The sequence below is a fragment of the Podarcis bocagei genome (assembly GCF_964188305.1).
Source record: "Podarcis bocagei genome assembly, chromosome: 10".
Taxonomy (NCBI): domain Eukaryota; kingdom Metazoa; phylum Chordata; class Lepidosauria; order Squamata; family Lacertidae; genus Podarcis; species Podarcis bocagei.
Window position 1 is genome coordinate 25,526,042 of NC_138135.1, and position 23,065 is coordinate 25,549,106.

The window sequence follows — 23,065 nt, forward strand, 5'->3', positions numbered from 1 at the left end:
TGAAGGATGAATGCTCCGCAGTGCAGGGCAGAAAAGCGATAGCTTTCTTGGAAACAACGGGGACAAAGAACTTCATTAGTTTAAAAAACAAAGTGTGAGGGGGAAAATTGGTGTTTTGGTTGTAACCTGGTGGTGTCAGGTAAGTGGAGGTGTTTTCAGTCTTCCTTTCTTTGGGGTTTCTCTTCCCGTTGCTGTGAATAATACGGCATGGACGCAGTTAGAGACAGTGTAACAGTGCATAGTTAAACTATGGAACTCATTTCCTCAGGAGGAAGCAATAGCCATCAACTTGGGTGAGACAAAGTCAGGAAGGATGAGGCTGCCAATGGCTATTAGCCATGATGGTTGTGCTCTACTTCTGAATAATAATAATAATAATTTATTATTTATACCCTGCCCATCTGGCTGGGTTTCCCCAGCCACTCTGGGCAGCTTCCAACAAAATATTAAAATACTGTAGTCTGTTAAACATTAAAAGCTTCAGTAAACAGGGCTGCCTTCAGATGGCTTCTAAAAGTCTGGTAATTGTTTTTCTCTTTGACATCTGGTGGGAGGGCGTTCCACAGGGTGGGTGCCACTACTGAGAAGGCCCTCTGCCTGGTTCCCTGTAACTTCACTTCTCGCTGTGAGGGAACCACCAGAAGGCCTTCGGTGCTGGACCTCAGTGTCCAGGCAGAATGATGGGGGTGGAGACGCTCCTTCAGGTATACAGGACCGAGGCCGTTTAGGGCTTTAAAGGTCAGCACCAACACTTTGAATTGTGCTCAGAAACGTACTGGGATACTGAATACCAGTTGCTGGAAACCAAAGGAGGGGAAGGGTCCTCTTGTGATCAAATCCTGCTCCCTGGTTTCCCACAGGCATCTGGTGGGCCATTGTGAAAACAGCCTTCTGGACTAGATGAGATGTGGGCCTGATCTGGCAGGCTTTTCTAATTTTCCTGTGTTCCCAGAACATGGCAATCGGAGATAGACTGCCTCTGAATATGGAGGCTGTATTTAGCTGTCACAGTTTAACCACCTTTTTTAGAGCTTTCCTTTGTAAATTTCGCCAGTTCTCTCTAAAAAAAGGAAGGTTATTTATGCGAATGGACATCACCCCTCTGGTAGGCATATGAATTCCTTGTGGCAAGCGTGTTATTTGAAGTAGGATGTCCTTTTAAAAAACCACAATTGTTATAGAAACTGCTTTTAATAAAAAACTGAATAAATGAAAGGACATTTGCAAACAACCTTTCACCCCCTTGGGAATGGAAATGCATCTTTGCACATTGTACTCCATGCTCAGTGTGACTCCATGCTCAGTGTGCCTAAATTTGCCTTATCCACAAAGCAAAAACGCATCAGTGCTACTTCTGCTGGTTTAAGGTTTTCTGATTTGAGGCCATGCCTTTGGTGAAGAGAAATGGCAGCAAGCTGATCAAAGCTGGGCATCGCATAACAACAGTCAGGGAGGTGCTAAAATAAATAAAAAGCAGTGATAATAATTGTTACATAACTTTTCAGAGGGTCACAAAAGAAAATGTGTTCTCTCAACCATAATCTGTGCTTACGGCTTTATATAAAAAATAAAAAAATGAATAGCAGCTGAGCTGAGAGACCAGCAACAGAAAGGCACCCAGTGGTGATCTCTTCAGAGGAGGAGTTTTGCTCTGAGGGAGAATTAAGGGACTGAGCCAAGTGAGTTAGTGCTTCTGCGCTGGATGTTACTCATAGACACCTACCTTGGAGCTGGGTCTGCAACAATATGTGAGTGGTTTAAAATATCTCTGAGATTACTGAATAAATTACCTTCAGGTCCAAAGCAGTTAAGGGGAGCTACTATGCTGGAGTTGACAGAGAGCTGGAAAGAGGCCAGGGCCAGGGTTGCCAACTTTTCCTCACTGGCTCCTGCTCCTCCACCTTTAATTTACCGCACAATAAATGTTTATATTCATACCACGAAGAGCTCCACATGCTGATTTCTGAAAATCAAGCTGCTATAAAAAACAACAACAACAGAACAGGTTTGACAACATGCATTTAATTGCCTTATTATTAAATTTGGAATTGGGGGGAAAAAGCCGAGGAGCAAACTACTTTTTCCCCTCCTGGTCAGCTGGCAATCCTAGCCAGGAAAGTCATTCATCAGCACACATTTTCACAAGCGATGTTACAAATGTACACTTGTAATTAAGCCTCTCTGTACTCAGTAGAGTTTTTACTTTTGAGTAAACATGCATGAGATCAGAATGTATGGAATTTTGCTTCGTTTCAAATACATCCTCTCAAAACATTGTGAATGCTATATAGGAAGCTGATGAGTTTTTTGGTGTGTGTTTTTAAGAAACATTGTTTTTAGTCAATATAGATTTCTCATTTGCTTTACAGATGTGGAAAAAGCAAAAGCTGTTGAACTGTTATTTGTGAAGACTTCATGAAAGTCGCTGCAGACAGAACATTCCAGGGTAAGCAAGAAATCAAGTGAATGAAATGAAGTATTTAAAACAAAGCAAGGGCAAGACAAAGTAAGTCAAGTTATTATCCGTTATCAAGTTAATAATAATAATAATAATAAATGACAATATATTTAAATGGTGACTTGTCCCTTCGTTTGAGGAGTCTCATGTAATAACGGCACCAAATATTATGGTCGATCATTATTTCAGTATTTCCACATATTTCACAATCCAAGAATGAGTTAATAGGACAAATGTTAAAAATGAGCGCAAGTGCTTATCTATGCTGAAATCGGGACAAGAAATTATATTTATTTACTCATTTATTGAAGTTGTATACCGCCCTATACCCGTAGGTCTCAGGGCAGTTCACAGAACAAAATCAAATTGTAAAACCACAAAATATATAATCAAAATAAAAACAACAACCCAATAACATCCCCGCCCCCCGGTAAAGAAATGCACTTTAAAGGGAAAGGTAGACAGCTGGTGAAGTGCGCAGAGCTTGCATGTCTAGATGACAAGGTGAAAATGAAGACTGCAAAATACTCATTGTTTGCAAATGCTTTACAAACTTGGCCTTGAAGGTGGCTGGCAGGGAGCTCACATGACTTCCTTTAGAGTAACTCCACACCCAGCAATTGCTTTCATACAGACAGCATGCTTGCACCAAAGATTCATTGCTGCCACACTTGTGTTTTCCGCAACAAACACCCCCATTGTGAACGGCAGATACGTGACCTGTGTGCTCACCCCTGGGAGCTCAGGGGGATCACAGCTCCCCAAAATAGCCACAGAGGGATGTTTTAGGGGCTGCCTTTGCGGAGTCCAGGGAAGCATGGGCGTAGCTAGGGGGGACAATCCTGCCCATGCAGGATTCATCAGAGCTGAAATGGTTAAAGGGACAAGAATTTCTGGGAAAGCTGTTGCCTGCTCAAACTTTGGAACCCTGCAGGGGGACGCTTTGCTTTATTTTTGTTTTCTCCGATCCAGCTAAGAAAACAGTTTGTGCGATGAGGCAAAGTCTCTCGTTTTGACCCCGGGACTTGTCCTAGTGAGTGAAAAGAACTTGCTCCCCACCCTCACCAGGTCACCAACAAAGAGGAAGGTCATGAGGTTCATCAGGGAATGGCGCAGCTCTTCTGGAGCATCTGGAACATCTGCTCATAGCTTATTGAAGAAGCGACGGTGCTAAGCTAGCAGAATGCCCAAGTTTTGCAGACTTCCGCAAACTGCAAGGAGTGACTGTCAGATATTTGGAGTATGAAGGCCAGGAGCTTGGGATTCCACAGTACCTTGAGTTAGGCTGCTTTCTTCCTAGAAAGAGGGAGCAGGTTGCTACAGTGCAGAGCTTTAGTAACCTCTTTGAGCCTTCTGGCTCCAGAATGCTGGTAGAAACCCTGTATGGCAAAGGGTCGCCAATGTGGGGCCCTCTAGATGTTGTTGGACTAGACCTCACATCATGCCTGACCACTGGTCATGTGTTGGCTGGAATGGATGGGGGGTTGGGTTCAACCACATCTGGAAAGCGCCATTTTGGTTACTCTTGCTGTAGGGAGACTGATGGTGTGGGCAAAATATTCTCATTACAACCCCTCTCCCCAAGGAGAGTTGGGGCATGGCAGTGTATCTCCTTGATCATTTTGGATGCCCTTTTCTGAACCTTTTCCAACTCCTTTTTGAAGCGAGGCAACCAGAGCTCTACACAATATTCCAAATGCATGCAAGGCGGATGCTCTACCACTGAGTTATGGCCTTTCTTCTGTACTTATATGAGGGGTCCCAGTGGTCACTCCCTTTTCTAGACCTCCCAGTATGTTTCCTGAGAATCTTTCTTTGTCTTTAAGGAACACTTGTCCACCATTAATTATAATCTGAAGTGAGGAACTCCAGATAATCTTCAAGGTAACCCCAAACATAGAAACCACTGCACTATCCAGCTGGTCACAGAACTGTAGAGTTGGCAGGGACCACAAGGATCATCTAGTTGAACCCGCTGCAAATGCAGAAATCTTTTTGCCCAGCGTGGGACTCGAACGCCCAACCCTGAGATCTCATGCTCTACCAACTGAGCTGCTCAATTATTGTTAGCGCGTCTGTTCTCAGCTACTCTTACTGTTCAACAGCTCTGGAATCTGACTTATCCGCAGGGCCTAAAGCTCTTGCATTCCTCACTTGCTTTTCTCGGAGGGCTTTCTTTATTTCCCTTCGGTTCCTCGCTAAGTTTAAAGAAGGGTCAACTGCAACTTAGTGTTCTGCCTACCGGTATTTTCACCAACAGGCATTTGGGGGTCTAAATGAGAAGATATTTTCAGTATCATTCCATGGGACCAATCCTGCTTCATCAACACATTATTATGGGGCTCCTTTAACTTTGGGGTAAGTTTCTTCTCACATTTATGCACGGTTGCCCATGGGTGCTGTGAGGGGCTCAAGCCATACTATGTCTTTTGCACTGGGACATAGATCTTTTCCTCTTCCTTTTCCTCTCCCCTTAAGAACAACGACGAAGAACTTTCTCAAAGCTTTTCACAGCCAGCTGGGTCTGCTGCAAAGCACAGTGCTGGAAGACTCCAGCCACCTGCCATCTTGATTTGTGGAGGCCCAATCCAGTTACAGTGGAGAGCCAAAGTCCCTCACCCCCGTCCCTCTGAAAGCCACCTAAAATTCACATAAAGCACACTATGTAAACTTTATGTAATTTGTGTCACATGCCTATACCCTGAGTTTTTATGTACATACCATTGCTCCTGGCTGTTGCCATGTTTGGCAAGTGTTTGACACAAATAGTAGATGTTTGTGAGGTGTCAACGAACCATTAGAAGCCTCTTTTGTATGGCTGACAGATATCAGATCACAATATCTGTGGAACGGGCACTTTTACACAGGGCTTTTTTCCCCAGCCAGAACTCACTGGAACTCTGTTCTGGCACCTCTCAGGTGGGCGCCATTGCCAATATAAGAAAACAAGGGAGGGGGCCATGGTGAGTTCCCGCACCTCTTTTTCTAGAAAAATAGCACAAGTGCCACATAACATTCATTCAGCACTTGTGAGAAATTGACGTTTCAGTGCAGCACTACCAAATCTCTGGAACTCCCTGCCTATTGATATCAGGCAGACGCCTTTGTTGTATTGCCTTTTGATGCCTGCCAAAACCTGTTTGGTCTCGGCAAGCCTACCCAGACCTGTATTTTTATTGCAGATATCTGTTTTTGAAGCTGTTAACAGCAGTTTCCTTTCCTGAAGGCCCCTCCTCACCTGGAGCTGGCACTGCCTGTGACTGTGTGTGTATTTAATGGCTCCGTTCACAGAGGTCAAAACTGACATATTTTCAGTTCCATTTATGTCAGTGACCTAGAGTTCTATCAAATTCTGCCTTTTTGCTTATGCTTCAGACTTCTGCTTGGGCAATGAAACGTCTCCTCCTTCTCCCCTACAACTCCCTCCCCCACTCTCAAAATGTGCTCCAGGGGGCTGGGGGTCCCTTTGGATCAGGTTTGGGGGGTCAGGATAGGGGGAGTCCCATTGCATGAGCTGATCACCCTTTGCGCAGTGTTGGATATAACTTCTAGTAAAGCCTGTGCTTAATCTTTCACATTGCATACCCTCCAACATTTCTCCAATGAAAATAGGGGTGCACTATTCAATAATAATATAATTGTAATTATATGCCCTTCATCTGACAGGGTTGCCCAAGCCACTGTAAGTGGCTGTCTTTAGATGTCTTCTAAAGGTTGTATAGTTACTTATCTCCTTGGCTCGGGGGTCGCATAACTCTATACCAGGGGTCTGCAACCCGCGGCTCCGGAGCCGCATGTGGCTCTTTTACACCTTTGCCGCGGCTCCGGGGCGGATACTAGCGAGGGGAGGAGGCGCATTGTGCGCCCCGACACCCCCCACTGTGGCGGGCACTGTATGGCTGTGACGTCGCATGGGGGCGGTGCGTGTGTTAGTCACGCACTGTCCCGACGTCACCTTCCCGGTTTTGCGGCTCCCAGTTTTTTTTCCTTCGGAAACGGGTCCAAGTGGCTCTTTTTGTCTTAAAGGTTGCAGACCCCTGCTCTATACCCTCCAACATTTCTCTGATGAAAATAGGGACGTCCTAAGGAAAAGTGGGACATTCCAGGATCAAATCAGAAACCAGGACAGCTTCTGTAAATCTGGGACTGTCCCTGGAAAATAGGGATATTTGGAGGGTCTGCCATTAACATAAATTGCATCATTTTGGCTGGATTGTGGTGACTACTACTTCTTCTTCTTCTTCTTCTTCTTCTTCTTCTTCTTCTTCTTCTTCTTCTTCTGTTTGAGTTTGATACACTCTCTGTTTCTGTCCCATACACTCTCAGAATCCACTGCATAAAGATGGATACCACCCCCTTTTTTTGTTTTGTAAAATGCTCAGAAACAGGACTGATGTGTCATGTAAGATTTCTTCATAACATATCTTTTTTGCCAGTTAAAATTCCATCTGACTCTTCAACAAAAAGGGCAATTTCGTAGAACGAAAGAGATCTGAGTCAACAGTCAACATATTGTAGGAAACAAAAACGAGCTTTGTAAATATTTCCTTTATTCCAAACACATGCAGAGTGCAGCTGCGAGGATTAACATACTTGCACTTTAATCTGTTACGTAGAGCAACTCAGCTTCAAAGCCAAGATGCTTTACCTTCCCAGTGGACCGTGCTGTGACTAGAGGAGAGGTAACATTTCCCCCTAAGACACAAGGCTGTTTTGCACAACATGGTACGATTCCTTAGCATTCATACAGTCTTGCTGAACCATAGTTCTGCTTACTGTGTTGTGCGACCCAAGAAAACTCTTTGGATTACTTCCGGATTTCCAAACGTTTCTGGATGAGTGATGTTGAGACTAACCAGGACTGGTCCGAGTCATTTTGCTTCCTGGGCCAAAGGGCAAGATCCACAGACTGAGGAGCACACAGGGTAGGCTGGGAGTACCCCTCTGCCAAGATCTACACAAGCCTGGGGCTGATGTGGTTCTTCCAATGACGGAATTAGAGTCAACAACAAAGCTCAACAACTTTCTTTTTAAAAGTACTTTTTGTGTCTGGATTTTTACTTCTTGGAATATGGCGACCCTACATCAGAGCCCATATAGAACTGGAGTCAGAAGGCTCTTCCTCTTGGCTCAGGGAACCAAGTGCCTTCCTCCTATTACGAGTATGATTAGACTAATGTTCATGAAAATAGCAATAAGTGTTGAGGGGTTACTAGTATCAATTATTATTTTCTACCTCCAGGGGGTTGGACTAGATGACCCCTGGGTTCCCTCCCAACTCTACAATGCCATGATTATTTCATTTTGTTTTATTGCTGCAACAGTTGCAAGCATTAGGAAACACAGTGTTCCTAGCCCAGCACAGAGCTGATTTCTATGGGCTTCAGTGTGCTGGACTGTGTCTCCAGAATGGCACTCATCAATTTATTGACTACAGCTATCATGCCTAATCTTACAAGTTACTTCATTATAAATGAAGGGGAGCAGAAAATCAACTTTTTTTAAAAAAAAAGATAAATGGGCTTCCTTTATTACTTTCCGGAGTTCTATATAGAGAGAGACTGAAAGAGGAAGCAATACTTCTTATTAACTGTGACATCCATTCAGCTTTGATGAATGGATGTATTGGCTGCGTCCTTTCCTATTCATAGTGGTACATAATGAGAATGAATTACTGGCTGATAATTTGATGTATAAATATTGCATTTAAATGTGTTAATGTCTTGGGTTGGTGTTTTTTTTTTAAAGAATTGGCACGCACACAAGATGTGAGCTGTAACATTTTAACCAACAATAAGCTAGAAACAAATACTTTACGTGTGCAATGGTCCCCCAGCCACCTGGTGCTCGGGTAGTTTACAAAGCACCATAAAAATGTTTGCGGTGCTTAATGTGCAGTAATTTTAAAAGCATGTGCATGTGCATGTGCTTAAACCCATGTTTAAAGGGAAATGAGGCAGGGCGGAGAAGGAACACTAATGTTTAAAACACCCGGAGGATACAATTTGTTTCCAGGTGAGGAAGAAAGAGGGATAACTGGAGGGGAAGGGCTAGGACAGTCCCACGCCTGAGAGCCCGGAGAGCTGTTGCCAGTTAATGTAGACAATACTGAGCTAGGGAGGCTCATCATCCACTCATTTTTAGAACTGGGTTGGTGAAAGGGTTAGGCATCCTCCGTGGCAGATAATCCCCCTGAAAGTGGTGCTCTTCTCCCACATTAATGCAAATATAGGCTGGAGAGCTGTGCGCTTGCTTCATAACATCCCGTCCCAACCTCTAAGGGTCTCTTTGAAAACGCTCTTCTTTCTTTTTAAAGCTAGGCTGATTTGAGGGATCAGGAAGAACCTCTACACACCTACGCCCCACAAACCTTTGACACCTGAAGGCTCTTCCAGAGGACCACACAGGCCATGGGGAAATCAAAGAAGAATGAGGAGGCTGTCTTTCTGAGGAAGAAGATCACCCTCTTGAGAGCTTTCTCGCTCCTCATAGGGAGCATGGTAGGCAGCGGAATATTCATCTCTCCCCAAGGGGTGCTGAAGAACTCCGGCAACGTGGGCCTCTCCTTAGTCGTCTGGTTTGCCTGTGGGATCCTCTCTATGTTTGGTGCGTGGTGAGTTTCTTTCCTCTCCTTTCTCAGCTCTCGGAGGATGAGAAACCCTATTGGGACTGTGTTTCACCCCATCACTTAACGAATTGGTAGCTGCAGTAATGAAATCCGTATTGGCCCAGGACCCAGAACTGAGACAGCATTCTGACTCAACGTTGTTGTTTTTAATATACAGTGGTACCTTGGGTTACAGAAGCTTCAGGTTACAGACGCTTCAGGTTACAGACTCCGCTAACCCAGAAATAGTACCTCGGGTTAAGAACTTTGCTTCAGGATGAGAACAGAAATCGCACGGCAGCGGCATATACGCGGTGGGGGGAGGTCCCATTAGCTAAAGTGGTGCTTCAGGTTAAGAGCAGTTTCAGGTTAAGAACAGACCTCCAGAACGAATTAAGTTCTTAACCCGAGGTACCACTGTATATATAAAAAAGAATTTCCGTTATAGAAAATAAAGGAGCAAAAGAAAAAGAGAGAGAAAGTGCAAAAATATAATAAAAAGATATAGTATAGTACGTTATATATAATCGGTAACATTTCCATACATTATTATACAGTGGAACCTTGGTTCCCAAACTTAATCTTTTCCGGGAGTCTGTTCGATTCCCGAAACAGTTCAGGAACCAAGGCACAGCTTGTGATTGGCTGCAGCAACTTCCTGCAGCCAATCAGAATCCACGTCGGGTGTTCAGTTTCCAAAGAACGTTCGAAAACTGGAACAATTACTTCTGGTTTTCATTCGTTCGGGAGCCATAACGTTCTGCTCCCAAGGCGTTTGGAAGCCGAGGTTCCACTGTATATGTAATATAAATAATAATATTGTCATAAAACATATATGATTATCAGTAAAATACTATATGCAGTATAAGCTTGTTCCAAATGTCAATATTGTTTGTCCAAACAAGGTCTGCATCTATAAGCAATTCGTTCATTTGCGAGTGTTGTCTTGTCATCAGCCCATTGACCATATCTTTATTCTTCCAGTTCAGTGTTTCCCAAACTGGGGTCTCCAGCTGTTTTTGAACTACAACTCCCATCATCCCTAACTAGCAAGAACAGTGGTCAGGGATGATGGGAGCTGTAGTCCAAAAACAGTCCAGAGACCCAAGTTTGGGAAGCTCTGTTCCAGTTCATCAGTACCAGTCTCTTGCCCAAAGAATCCACTTTTGTTGCCCAATTGCATCCTGACTCGTGGTTAAAGGAGGAGAGACAATAACATAAGAAGCTGCCTCATACTGAGTGAGACCACTAGTCCATCCAGTTCAGTATTGTCCACACTGACTGGCAGCAGCTCTCCGGGAATTCAGGCAGGGGTCTCTCCCAGGGCTGCCTGGGACTGAACCTGGGACCTTCTGTTGGCAAGGCAATTGCTCTGCCCCTGAGCTGTGCCCTTTTCTGTACACACTCCAACCCTGCCATATCTGTTTTCTGAGATGTACTTGGGCACCTGATGCAACTGAGCAGCCCCTGGTCCCGTGACACCTCCATTGCACCTGCGATGCTGCGAGCCTTTGTTTCTGCCTTGAACTTGGAGCAGGCGCTCCCAAAGCCACATGGGGTTAATGTGTAACTAATCCGAATTAGGATCTTATCAGAAGAACCCTGTGAAAGAGGCACCCCACCCCCATTACATGATGAAACTGGGAAGGCCATTTCAAAGCCCTTGACCCATAAGATTCCCAAACAGCAGCCTTCCTAACAGGCTCTTGTATCTCAGGCTCCTAACATCCTGGATAGCTCAGTCGGTAGAGCATGAGGCTCTTTGTCTCAGGGTTGTGGGTTTGAGCCCCAGGTTGGGCAAAAGATTCCCGCATTGCAGGGGATTGGACTAGAGGAGCCTTGTGGTCCCTTCCAACTCTACAGTTCTATGAATCTTATGTATTTCAGCGTAACTATCTGTTATGTACTGAGTTGAATAGGATCCAAACTGCAGCAGTCTGATTGGTCCTAGAACAATAGGATCCAAAATGCAGCAGTCTGATTGGTCCTAGAACAATAGGATTCAGAATGCAGCAGTCTGATTGGTCCTAGAACAATGCAGCAGTATGATTGGTTGGCAGGAACCACCCAATCCTGCTCCAGATAGAAGTGAATCCACAACCTGATTGGCTTACAGTAGAATTCCGGAATTAGCCAATCATGTGCAGCCCATTGTGTAAATAATGTATATAAAGCAGATACTGTGAGGGGACTTTCATTCATTCCTCCTCACCACTATGAGCTGAATAAAGAGCATGAAATCACTTTGCGACTCTGAGTGTATTTCACTATCCCACCTGGGAAGTCTAAGAGGGGCATGTGCCCTCTCCACCTGCAAGTCCCAGAACCCATGTGATACTTACACAGCAAGGGGGAGGAAACTGTGATTCTCCAGCTATTGCCCAACAACAACTCCCATCAGCTCTGGACCTTTGGCCATGCTGGCTGGGCTGAGAGGAGTTTTAGTCCCACAACAACTGGAGGGCCACGGGTCCCCCATTCCGGCTACAGAGCAATGTCCTTTCTGTGGGGTCTTTTAATTACATAACCACACCAGTCAGCTCAAATGTCCCTGGTATCTGCCACCTTAACTGAAGATGCCAAGGACTGAACATAGGACCTCTGTCTTCAGAATGCGTGCCTGTGTACATACCATACATTTAAAGCATATTTAAATCACATGGCTTCCCCCCTCCCCCGAATCATGGGAACTTTCGTTCTGTGAGGGGATAAACAACAGTTCCGAGGATTTCTGTGGGGGGAGGGGATTGATGTGCTTTGAATGTGCTTTAAATACAGTGGTACCTCGGGTTAAGTACTTAATTCATTCCAGAGGTCTGTTCTTAACCTGAAACTGTTCTTAACCTGAAGCACCACTTTAGCTAATGGGGCCTCCTGCTGCTGGCCGCCGCTGCACGATTTCTGTTCTCATCCTGAAGCAAAGTTCTTAACCTGAGGTACTATTTCTGGGTTAGCAGAGTATGTAACCTGAAGCATATGTAACCCGAGGTACCACTGTATATGATTTGTACACAGCCGTGGCCCCTCTCATAGCTGTCAACTTTTCCCTTTTCTTGCGAGGAATCCTATTCAGAATAAGGGAATTTCCCTTAAAAAAAGGGAAACGTTGACAGCTATGGCCCCTCTTCTGCAAAAGGGGATATAAACGGCCTCAGTCCTGTATACCTGAAGGAGTGTCTCCACCCCCATCATCCAGCCCAGACACTGAGGTCCAGCGCCGAGGGCCTTCTGGCGGTTTCCTTGCTGCAAGAAGTGAGGTTACAGGGAACCAGGCAGAGGGCCTTCTCAGTTGTGGCGCCTGCCCTGTGGAACGCACTCCCATCAGATGTCAGCTAGTCATGCTGGTGTTTTGCAAAAAAAACAACAACACAAACAAAAACAAAAAACACTCTACCCAGTGGCTTTTTAACAGCACTTTTTCATCAAAGAGAACTGAGAGCCAAAATGGAGCCCTCCTCCCATCTGCCCCACAAGAAATTGGAAGCGAAGGCTACAATCATATACTTAATTTCCAGGGTCTCAATGGGGCTTACTTTTCAATAGACATGTATAGAATTACCCTGTAAAAAATCCCAAAAACAATCAACTTTCAATGGAAGTGTTCTCCAATGATAAATACAGGGGGTTGTGATTCTATCTGAATGGCCTCAAAACATGAGTTTGCCAGCTGAAGTTTAGGATAAAAATAACCCAGGCTAAAATCTAAGAAAGCTGTTTTTTGACCATATGGTTCCATTGTGGGTGCACATATGGAGTCATCATGGATTTTTCACAGCCTCCAGGTTCAAGTTCAGGTTGTCAATATGGATCATTCCTAATGTCATAATTTCCATGGGCGGGTGAAATGGTTGCACAAACGCTTCATGCAGATATGGGTCATTCTGGTTTCCCTAGTTTCAGTAGCTCTCTGACACTCTGAAGGCTGCAATCCTTAGCAGATGTACTAGGGAGGAAAAATGCCAAAGAGTCTTGTGGCACCTTGAAGATGAACAGGTTTTTATGATTGCCTTTGCCAACTAATAATAATAATTTTATTATTACGGTCAAAGACCAGTTCAAAAATGTATGAGGAATGACTCTTCACCACTGCAGTAATTAGGGATGACTAGGGAGCAAGGTCCTTTGAACTCAACAGAACTTACGTCTGAATAAAAAGGGTTTAGGGGCACTTGAAGTGAAACCTCAGAATGACAGCTCTCTCTGTGCATCTTCTACTGATACACAGAGATAGTGGTGGGAACATAGGAAGCGGTCTTAATCTGCGTGAGACCATTGGCCCATCTCGGGGCTGGATTAAGCATTAAGCAAAATAAGTCTGTGCTTAGGGCATCAAGGGAAGGGCTCACCACAGAAATCTTCCATTTGCTGGATTTTTAACATTAACGGTCACAAATGAAGCAGGCACTTGAACCCCTGTTTAAAGTCTAGTGCCTTATCCACAACAGAAGGCTTTGCAATCTGGGTGACTCTAAGTGAGGATTTTCACGAGGGTCCTATTTTTCTCTGTCATGGACACAACATCACAGGATACCAATAGCCCATCAATGTGTGAAGTGAAGGAAAACTCTTTAGGATGGTTTGCTTACACTCTTTCCTACCTGAACACTTCCAGGTGCTCTGTGTTATGCTGAACTTGGCACCCGGATCACAAAGTCTGGAGCCCATTACATCTATATCTTGGAGACCCTGGGCCCTCTGCCAGGGTTCTTGTTCCTATGGGCAGAATACTTTGCTATAAGGTAAGCTTTTCCATCTGCAACCTGCTATAAACTTAAAGGTGATGTCGGAATGCTTCGAACCATGTGGCGCAGTTGTGTATATAATCTATGCCTTTAAATGTCAGTGAGAGAAACTGTGCATGTAAGAAGCAGATATTAAAGGCAGTCCAGGCAAATGGCCGTCTAATATTTCTGGGTGAATGGCAGCTGTTCTTAAATAACTGAAGTTTGTGTCCTGCCTTTCTCTGAGTTGTGTCAGCTTGGCCCATCAGGAATAGCAGCCCAGATAAACTAGGCCAGGGGCAGATAACTCTTTTCAGCCCTAGAGACATATTCCCTCCTGAGCGATTTCCAGGGGACACAGAAAACAGTTTAAATAAGCCAACTGCCCAGTTTCCTTGACTTTGCAGGAATGTCGCATCTTTGCATGGAAAAAATAAGAGTTTTCTTGAGCTCTTGTCACAGAATGCATAAGCCAGTTTTCCCTTCCAGGCCAGCCAACAGTGCAGTTGTTGCACTGGCATTTGGACGCTATATCCTGGACCCCTTTTTCGCACCCTGTGGCGCTCCACTTCTGGCTGTGAAACTTGTTGCTCTTCTTGGCTACTGTAAGTACGAAGCAGGAACTGTGCCCCATTTATTTCCTTGGGATGCGATTCAGTCAAATCAGTGGGAGTCTTATTATTAATTTCATATTCTGAATTCATCAGCTGAACTAGATAGTCCCAGCGTGCAGATCAAATGCCTTTTTTACCCTCTCCAATCCAGACATTGTCCTAATCCTGAACTCTTGGAGTGTCAGCTGGAGTGCCAGGCTTCTGACCTTCTTGTCCATCGTCAAGTTGGTAGCTCTCACTCTCATCATCGTCCCAGGAATGATACTTTTAGCTCAAGGTAATGCATTATTTTCATTGTTATTAGCTATAAAACATCACCACCATCAAAATGCAAGGACTTGCCTCCAGAAAATATTATAGCCTCCATATATTCTGACCTGAGGGCTGCCTCCCCCCACACTTGAGTGACAACAGTGGTCAGAGTCTGAAGTTGGGTGGGTGGGTATAAGAAACGGGGCCTTTCCATTTGTGGCACCTGCTTTGCAGAATGTCATCCCTAAGGAAGTCTGCTAAGAGCTCAGGCAGAATGTTTCCTGCCCCCTATTACATTCTAACTGATCTTTTAAAGTGGAAATTGCATGGGTTGAACGTGGAGACTTTTCTGCATCCAAAGTATATGCTCTATTCCTGAACCATATCTCAAAGATGTGTATGGTAAAACGAAGCCTGTTTACATGCTCATCTATCTTAGGAACGTGGCTATGTTTATCATACTTTGCTTTCTAACTGTATGGTTTTCTTTAGGCCATACAGAAAATTTCCAGGATGCTTTCAATGCTCAGACCCTCGCTTTGGACAAGCTTCCTTTGGCTTTTTATGCAGGGATGTTTGCCTATTCAGGATGGTATGCATAAACGACATACATTTTTAAGACAGTCACTTCTAAACTGTCAGGGCCACTGAAGTCTGTTCCATTCCCTCCCACGATGCAGGTTTCAAACTAGTTTTGTGCGAGAAGAACTAGTGAAGCCAGAGCGGTGAGTCAAAAGACCAGTTAAAAAAGATCTGCATTTGACCCTGCTTAATGTTTTTCTGTGCCTAGGACTTGCTGATCGTATGGTCGGCGGTTTGAATCCCTGTGGCGGGGTGAGCTCCCGTCGTTCGGTCCCAGCTCCTGCCCACCTAGCACTTTGAAAGCACCCCTAAGTGCAAGTAGATAAATAGGGACCGCTTTCTAGCAGGAAGGTAACGGCATTTCCGTGCGCTGCGCTGGTGCTGGCTCACCAGAGCAGCTTCGTCACGCTGGCCACGTGACCCGGAAGTGTCTGTGGACAGCGCTGGCTCCCGGCCTCTTAAGCAAGATAGGCGTGCAACCCCAGAGTCAGTCACGACTGGCCTGTACGGGCCGGGGTACCTTTGAAGAAGAAGAAGAGTTTGGATTTGATATCCTGCCTTTCACTCCCCTTCAGGAGTCTCAAAGCAGCTAACAATCTCCTTTCCCTTCCTCCCCCACAACAAACACTCTGTGAGGTGAGTGGGGCTGAGAGACTTCAAAGAAGTGTGACTGGCCCAAGGTCACCCAGCAGCTGCATGTGGAGGAGCGGAGACGCGAACCCGGTTCCCCAGATTACGAGACTACCGCTCTTAACCACTACACCACACTGGCTCTTTACCTTTACCTTTAATGTTTTTCTGAAGCTGTTTTGAATAGGGATGGATTATTCCATAGGCTAACAAGGCACAGGCTTCATATATATAATAAAATAACAATACAATGAAATTTTGCATTTACATGGGAACAGTTGTACTGACGATCCTTTTCTCTTCCCCTCCCCATTTTGTTTGTAGAAATATCCCTCTGGCAGTGATTGTGTCTGTGATCACTGTGATTGTGGGTTATATGCTTACTAATGTTTCCTATTACACGGTACTGACAGCAGCAGATGTTCTGGCCTCCCAGGCAGTAGCTGTGGTGAGTCGAAAGCCAATGTTGTAGTTAATATCAGATTAATTCCCCTTCTTCCCCAAGAGATTCCGGGGGTTCCAGGGTTCAGTTTCCTTGGAATGAGGGTCAGCAGAGACCGTGGTGTCTTTATGATAGAGAGTTTATTTACACATATAGACAACCTGAGACTATGATGGAGCAGCTCACAGCATTAACAGCCCAACATACAAACAGGCATTATTTTAGGGGGAATTGCTTTGAAGAAATGTATATATTAGGCAAAACTGCGAGGAACACATCTGTTAGGAGAAATTTGCATTAAAATGCTGGTGAATTTCCAGGAGGACTTCTATATATATCTATAAAAGAATTCTCAAAGGAATGTGTAAATGTGGAGAGCTGAATAAGAGATTGAAAATTTGAGAAACTGGAATGGACCGATTCACCCATCCCCAGTTCAGTCCTTCATAAGCTGGGAGAAGGGAATCTGTGGCCCTTCAGATGTTGTTGGACTTCAGCTCCCAGCAGCCTTGCCTATTGGTGGTGCTGATGCAAGTCCCCTCACAGATCTACAGTTCCCTGAGAGATTTAAGAGTCAACCCCTCTTCCCAGGGAGCTCTGGGAATTGTAGCTCTGTGAATGGAATTAGGGTTAAATGTTATGTCTCCAGCTGCTTTGGGACTACAGTTTCCATCCTCCTTGACCACTGGTATGATGGGAGCTGGAGTACAAAAGCTGCTGGAGACCCAAGTTTGGGAAAACCATAGTGCTGTTAGGGCCTTGTAATAATGTCTCTAAGCCTTTTGTAAAATGAATAAGACAAGAGAAAATCAGGGATTTGGGAGGCATGGAGAACAGCAAGTAAATATGAAATCAGAATGAAACAGAGCTCTGTAGCATATCACGCCTGCTTTCACTGAAGGCCACTCAGTGGTTTTCCTTCACCAGTAATTATAAACCTCACATTTCTGAACACAAACATGCCTTTTCTTCCAGAGCTTTGCACACAAAGCTTGCCGGAGTGTTATCTCAATGGTGCCTATCTTGGTTTCCTTGTCTTGCTTTGGGACGATGAATGGGGGAATCTTTACATTTTCAAGGTCAGTGTCCTCTTTTTTTAATCTTGTTGAAGGATGAACTACATGCTACATATCAGGGCTGGGGGATATGGGACCCTCCAGTTGGTGCTGGACTATAGCTCCCATCCCCCCTGACCATTTGCTGTTCTGGCTGGGGCTGATGGGCATTGTAGTCTAATAACATCTGGAGGGCCAAAGCATGAAACTGAGGAAGAGAACCCCAGCGCTGAGCATCTCTACTAGAGGTTCCCTACCTATGCAGACTAATTCATTGCGTTCTTTCACTGCTTATTTATTTTCTCCTTCTAGGACCTTGTTTGTGGCTTCACGAGAAGGGCAATGGCCTCCCCTCTTCTCCATGATCCATATTCAAAGACATACACCCCTACCAGCAGTCATGTTGATGGTAAGAATATGGGTTGACTCCATCCTAGTCATTCTTAGAGTAGACCCACTGAAATGTTTAAGATACCCATGAGTAATTTAAGGACTGTCAGTCTCAATGGGCCTACTCTAAAAGGCTGTGTACACATTACTGGCTTAAAATGCAGCTAGGTCATTCTTTTTCTCAATTAAGATTGAAGCTGGTTTTCAGGGGCAGGGTGCAGTATTTCCTAAGAAACTACAGGATATGGATTCTGGCTAATGTTTTGTGCACACTGCTTCCCACACCAGGAGTGGAAGCGCACTGGGTGCACAGAAAATGGGAGTGTGTACACAAACTTGCAGTCCAGCAACATCTGAAAGGCCACAAGTTCCCCATCCCTGTTCTAGGTTTTCAGCTACGTCTGTGTGTTCAGTCTGAGATGGTGGTTTACTAAATCTATTTCACCTCCTTCTACACCCCTCAGTTTCCTTTGGTCACAGCCATGATCTGTGTTGGAGATATCTACCACCTGCTGAACTTCTTCAGCTTCTCCCGGTGGCTCTTCATAGGATTAGCCACCCTTGGGCTGATAGTTCACCGCTGCCGTCATCCTGAGATAACAAGCCCATTCAAGGTAAGGGTTTGGCTAGCCTGTTTTCTCCCATGATTCTCCCTCTGTTGCTCTTTATTTTAGACCAGGTGTGTACTTAGACCCATCTCTCTGTGCTAATAAGTAAGAGTAAGTAGTTAAGAGCTGGAGCTGTGAGCCAAGTGATCCCTGGTTCAGATTCCACCTCAGAGTATACCCAACAAATATCACACCCATCAACAACTGATCAGAAACAGTGTTAAGTGGTTAAAAAGAAATAGGTGACCTATGTCAGTGGAATTTGCTGCCAAGGAGTGTGGTGGAGTCTCCTTCTTTGGAGGTCTTTAAGCAGAGGCTTGACAACCATATGTCAGGAGTGCTCTGATGGTGTTTCCTGCTTGGCAGGGGGTTGGACTCGATGGCCCTTGTGGTCTATTCCAACTCTATGATTCTATGATTCTATGTTCAGCCCCCCAACTCAGACATTTTAAAAGGCAATTCATATAGTGCTCCATATTTCAAAGAAACCTCTGAGCAGTTTAGAGCATCATACGGCATCTCTGAGCTGTTTACAGCATCTTGTGATCTCAAGCCAGGCACACTCCCTCTCAGCCTGACTGGGTGTTGTTGCGAGGATAAAATGGGGGGGGGGGGAAGAATAGGGATGAAAGGATTTGTCAATTTTGCATCTCTCGGTTTCTCATTTATCCATTATTAAATTTAGTTTTCTGTGTTCTGTAGTAATTTGCATTTTTTTTAAAAAAAAACAAACAACCTCATGAAAATTCTAAGCATTTTTGGGCAATTTTCTCCTAAGAAGCCCATTTTTTTGTGCACTTTTGCCTAATGTACACACTGTTGCAAGCTATTTCACATAATATAATGGATTTTTGTATGTCATTTCCCCCAATGTCTTCATTTAATGCGCACACTCCCCCAATATGTCCATTTTTGTACACATTGTTCGGAGAAAGTGTGAATTTGAGAGATTCTGCTTTAAATGCATACCGAACTGAATTTCTCCTCTGCCCCTAGGGAGGAGAGCTATGCATGCTGCCCTGTGTTCCTTGAAGGAAGGGTGGTGGGATACAAATAAACAACAAACATGAATTGCTTGTTTGCTTAGAGAAGAAATATTCGCCCTACTTCCAAGGTGTCCCAGGGTGGATTTTCATTATCATTCTTTGGGTGGCCAGATGCGAAAAGAGGACTCCTGTACCTTTAATAGCTGTATAGAAAAAGAAATGTCAGCAGGTGTCGCTTGCAAGAGAATCTACACCAGCTGAAGTTCCATCTTCTACATCACTATTAAAGGTGCAAGAGCCCAGGATTCCTTTTTTCACCCGGCTACCTTATTTTCTATATTCAGGAATAACATGCTCTTGGTATGTCTTCATAGCCACTACCAAAAGCACTTCGGAAATGCAGGGTAATGCTTTGCTGTTTTCTTAGCCGCTCACAAAACTTAGAAGGAAAAAAACACCAAGAAGAAACCATACAAATTGAATTCGAGAAGACCAGTGCTTATAATATGTACATCTACTGCCGCCTTGTGGACATAAGCCAGAACCCTTATTTCCACACCTTTTAAAGCAAAAGAATGCTTGCATGTCTCATTCATATGGAGCTTCTCTTCTCAAGACTTGGGTGCACAGATTAAGTACATGCAGCTCCTGTGCCCATCTGGAAATAATAATAATCCTTATGCAGATTATTATTAGGATGCATGGCAGAGGAGAGGAATTTTAAGCTTAAACTCCCAATTACCTTGTTTTCCTCTCAAGGATGTCCCTGTAGAACTCAGGACTTGGACCACACAGTGTGAGGGAAAGCTCTCAATCAGTGTGTTAGATTTCCCCCCACTCACCCAAAGAAACATTTTAATTAGAGTTCTAACAATTACATTCAGTCCTTTGTCATGGGTCAAAGGCCTTTTATTTGCCTTGCAAATACCTCCAGGTATATGCGTCTTTCTCTAGGAGCTTTCATTTTCCTCCAGTCCTCCTTTTGCTTCTCAAATGTTTTGAAACCTGCAAACTTCCTCAGCCTTTCAGGGCCCACTTGTAAAAGTAACTCCACTTTTGGAACTCTTTTTTCCTATCCAGGTTCCTCTCTTCGTTCCTGTTTCCTTTACAATCATTTGCCTTTTCACTGTGGCGATGTCTTTCTACTCGGACCCAATCAATATCAGCATTGGCTGTGCCATGGTTTTAAGTGGGTTTCCCGTTTACTATTTGTTCATCAACAGGTCAATGCCAAAGTGTTGCAGCACCACATTCTGTGAGTAGAAACTGCTGGGTAATTTTGAATGATCATATTCAGTACGGTATTCTTTAAAGATCGCTGCATAGCCAGAGCTTGACCTGGCTGTCGAGAGCTGTATTCCCTCAGGAATGAGGGGGAGATTTATTATTGATTGGTTATCGATGCTTCTTGATTGTGTGTATTGGGGGGGGGGGACCCGCAAAGCAGCATACCAAAATGAATAAAATACAGTGGTGCCCCGCAAGATGAATGCCTCGCAAGATGGAAAACCCGCTAGACGAAAGGGTTTTCCGTTTTGGAGGTGCTTCGCAAAACGAATTTCCTACGGGCTTGCTTTGCAAGATGAAAATGTCTTGCGAGTTCCTGCGGGGTTTTTTTTCCTCCCCCCCCCCTTTTCCCCAAGCTGCTAAGCCGCTTAACAGCTGATCCGCTAAGCCGCTTAACAGCTGATCCGCTAAGCCGCTAAACCGCTTATCAGCTGATCCGCTAAACCCGCTAAGCCGCTAATAGCGCTAATCCGCTAAGCTGCTAATGGGCTTGCTTCGCAAGACGAAAAAACCGCAAGACGAAGAGACTCGCGGAACGGATTATTTTCGTCTTGCGAGGCACCACTGTATGAAACTATCAGTAAAAACAGTTACAGACAGATATTTATAACATTCAAAAATAATTAAAAACAACGATAAGCTAAAAGCAGATTAAAAGACACGTCAACATTCTATAGCTGGGTCTTGTCTAAACAAAAAATGTCATTCGGCAGGGAGTTCCAGTGTGTGGGTACTGACACACTGAAATATGTGTCCTTACAAATGCGAAACGAGTATTATGGAGTACCCCTAACAGCTCCAGTTGTGTTTCCAATCCTTATTGTGGAATGGAAAAACCCAATACTTTTAAAAAATGCCAGTGGGGAAGGCATGGCTGCCGTGGTGTGTTTAATTTGCAGCTTCATTAATTATATTTTTGAGCTTTTTCAAGTTACCTAAGAAAATGCTCTGCTTTTTGAAGGTTTTTTGTGTTTGTTTTTACAATGAAATCAATATTTTGAGTTCCTTTGATCAAAGGGGAATTGCAAGAAGCCCAAAGGGAAATGTTACTTGGGAAGGGGATGAGGAAAACCAATAGGAGCACTCTGTACAAGCAATTGGGATTCAAGCTACAAGCCTTATGGCAACTTCTAGAGAGGGAGAAATGGAATTGCAAACTTACCGTCCAATATTATGGGGGCATTTCCAAGTAGCCCTGTTTTGAGCAATCACATAATTATATTAATAATGATGCTAAGCATCCATAAAGTACTTCTGAGAGTTTAACATGCTTACATGTATTATGTCCTTGTAATCCTTACAATAACTTCTTAAGATAAGTCAGTATTAATATCCACGTGTTGCAGATAGGGGGCTGAGGAAGGGATTCAAATCTGTCCATATTTAATTTGTGCCATTTTTGCTTCTTCTTTTTTTATAACCCTAATTCCATGCCAAACTTTTTCCACATTTATTTTTCCAATTTTGGAAGAAACATAATTCGTACTTTAGGAACACCAGAACATGAAAGACTTTTGCCCCCTTATACACCTAACCCCTTACTATTACAGATTCTCTTACACTGAAGCTTCAGATCCTCTTGAAGGTGGTGAAACAAGAAATCAGGACTTACTGAGAAGCATAACGAGAGCTGGAGGGGTGAACCAGAAGCCTGAACTTCAAAGCTCTGATTTTGCGGTGACTTCTCCTAGCTTATATTTAACGCCATCCTCACAACTCGGAGCGTGCCTGCATTGGAGCATGTTCTGCTTCCAGTTTGGTGTTTTCATACCAGATGGAGAGTTCCTGAAAAATCAAAGGCACAGGAAACCCTGTGCAGATGAGTCACACCTTTGACTGTGCAAGCAACAGCCCATGTGCATCCTGATATTGTCCTCATCTGCCATGCAGATGGGCACGAGAGCATCCGGTCCTTGAAGAAAGACTCCTAGAGATGTGTCTGTCTGAATGCATACGCAATCCCTAAATGCTGGCTGTGTAGAGGCAATAGCTATTTGTAGATGTTGAAGTGGTACTGCAGAGCTCTTAGTCATCAAGGTACACAGGCTCATTTTTTAAAAAGTTTGATTTGAGCAGTGTACCTTGGCCAATGATACTTTTTGATGTATTCCAAGATGGACTCTAAAAAACTGAAATAAGCCTTGCTGAAAAAGACGTGTGTGTGATTATAATGGGCATCTTTAGAATGGTAAAGAAGCCCTCCCCAAATCTGAAACTTCTGATTTTGGGATATATATATATATATATATATATATATATATATATATATACACACATATATACACACACACACACACACACACACACACACACACACACTCACACATGTAATTACTGTTATTATTAGTAGTGTGTAAAAGGACAGACACATATAATTCCAAGTGATCATATTGCCTGTTGCAAAGTGGGAGGGAGGAAATTTCCTTTTTGTGA

At 44.1% G+C, this 23,065-nt stretch overlaps 1 protein-coding gene across 3 annotated transcripts; it reads left to right on the forward strand.

Moving 5' to 3' along the window:
- On the forward strand, positions 1-22,853 carry LOC308596069 (cystine/glutamate transporter-like). Of its 3 annotated transcripts, none has more exons than XM_081210851.1 (14): positions 1-139; positions 2,370-2,506; positions 8,775-9,064; positions 13,678-13,804; positions 14,276-14,391; positions 14,552-14,677; positions 15,145-15,244; positions 15,333-15,377; positions 16,189-16,312; positions 17,282-17,385; positions 17,674-17,770; positions 18,216-18,365; positions 20,426-20,600; positions 22,183-22,853. In XM_081210851.1, the coding sequence occupies exons 3-14, from the start codon at positions 8,869-8,871 to the stop codon at positions 22,245-22,247; spliced, it is 1,425 nt and encodes a 474-aa protein (XP_081066977.1). In that variant the 5' UTR covers positions 1-139; positions 2,370-2,506; positions 8,775-8,868; the 3' UTR covers positions 22,248-22,853. The 3 variants fall into 3 exon arrangements, with proteins under 3 accessions (XP_081066977.1, XP_081066976.1, XP_081066978.1); XM_081210850.1 differs by lacking the exon at positions 1-139 and adding an exon at positions 1,611-1,748; XM_081210852.1 differs by lacking the exon at positions 1-139 and adding an exon at positions 1,611-1,748 and having other exon boundaries at positions 2,370-2,446.
- The last annotated feature ends 212 nt before the right edge of the window (positions 22,854-23,065 follow it).

Coding starts and splice junctions, on each gene's coding strand:
- LOC308596069 (XM_081210851.1), top strand. CDS start 8,869: ATGGGGAAATCAAAGAAGAATGAGGAGGCTGTCTTTCTGAGGAAGAAG. Junction 13,805..14,275: donor GCAGAATACTTTGCTATAAG/GTAAGCTTTTCC, acceptor TTTCCCTTCCAG/GCCAGCCAACAGTGCAGTTG. Junction 14,678..15,144: donor AATGATACTTTTAGCTCAAG/GTAATGCATTAT, acceptor GGTTTTCTTTAG/GCCATACAGAAAATTTCCAG.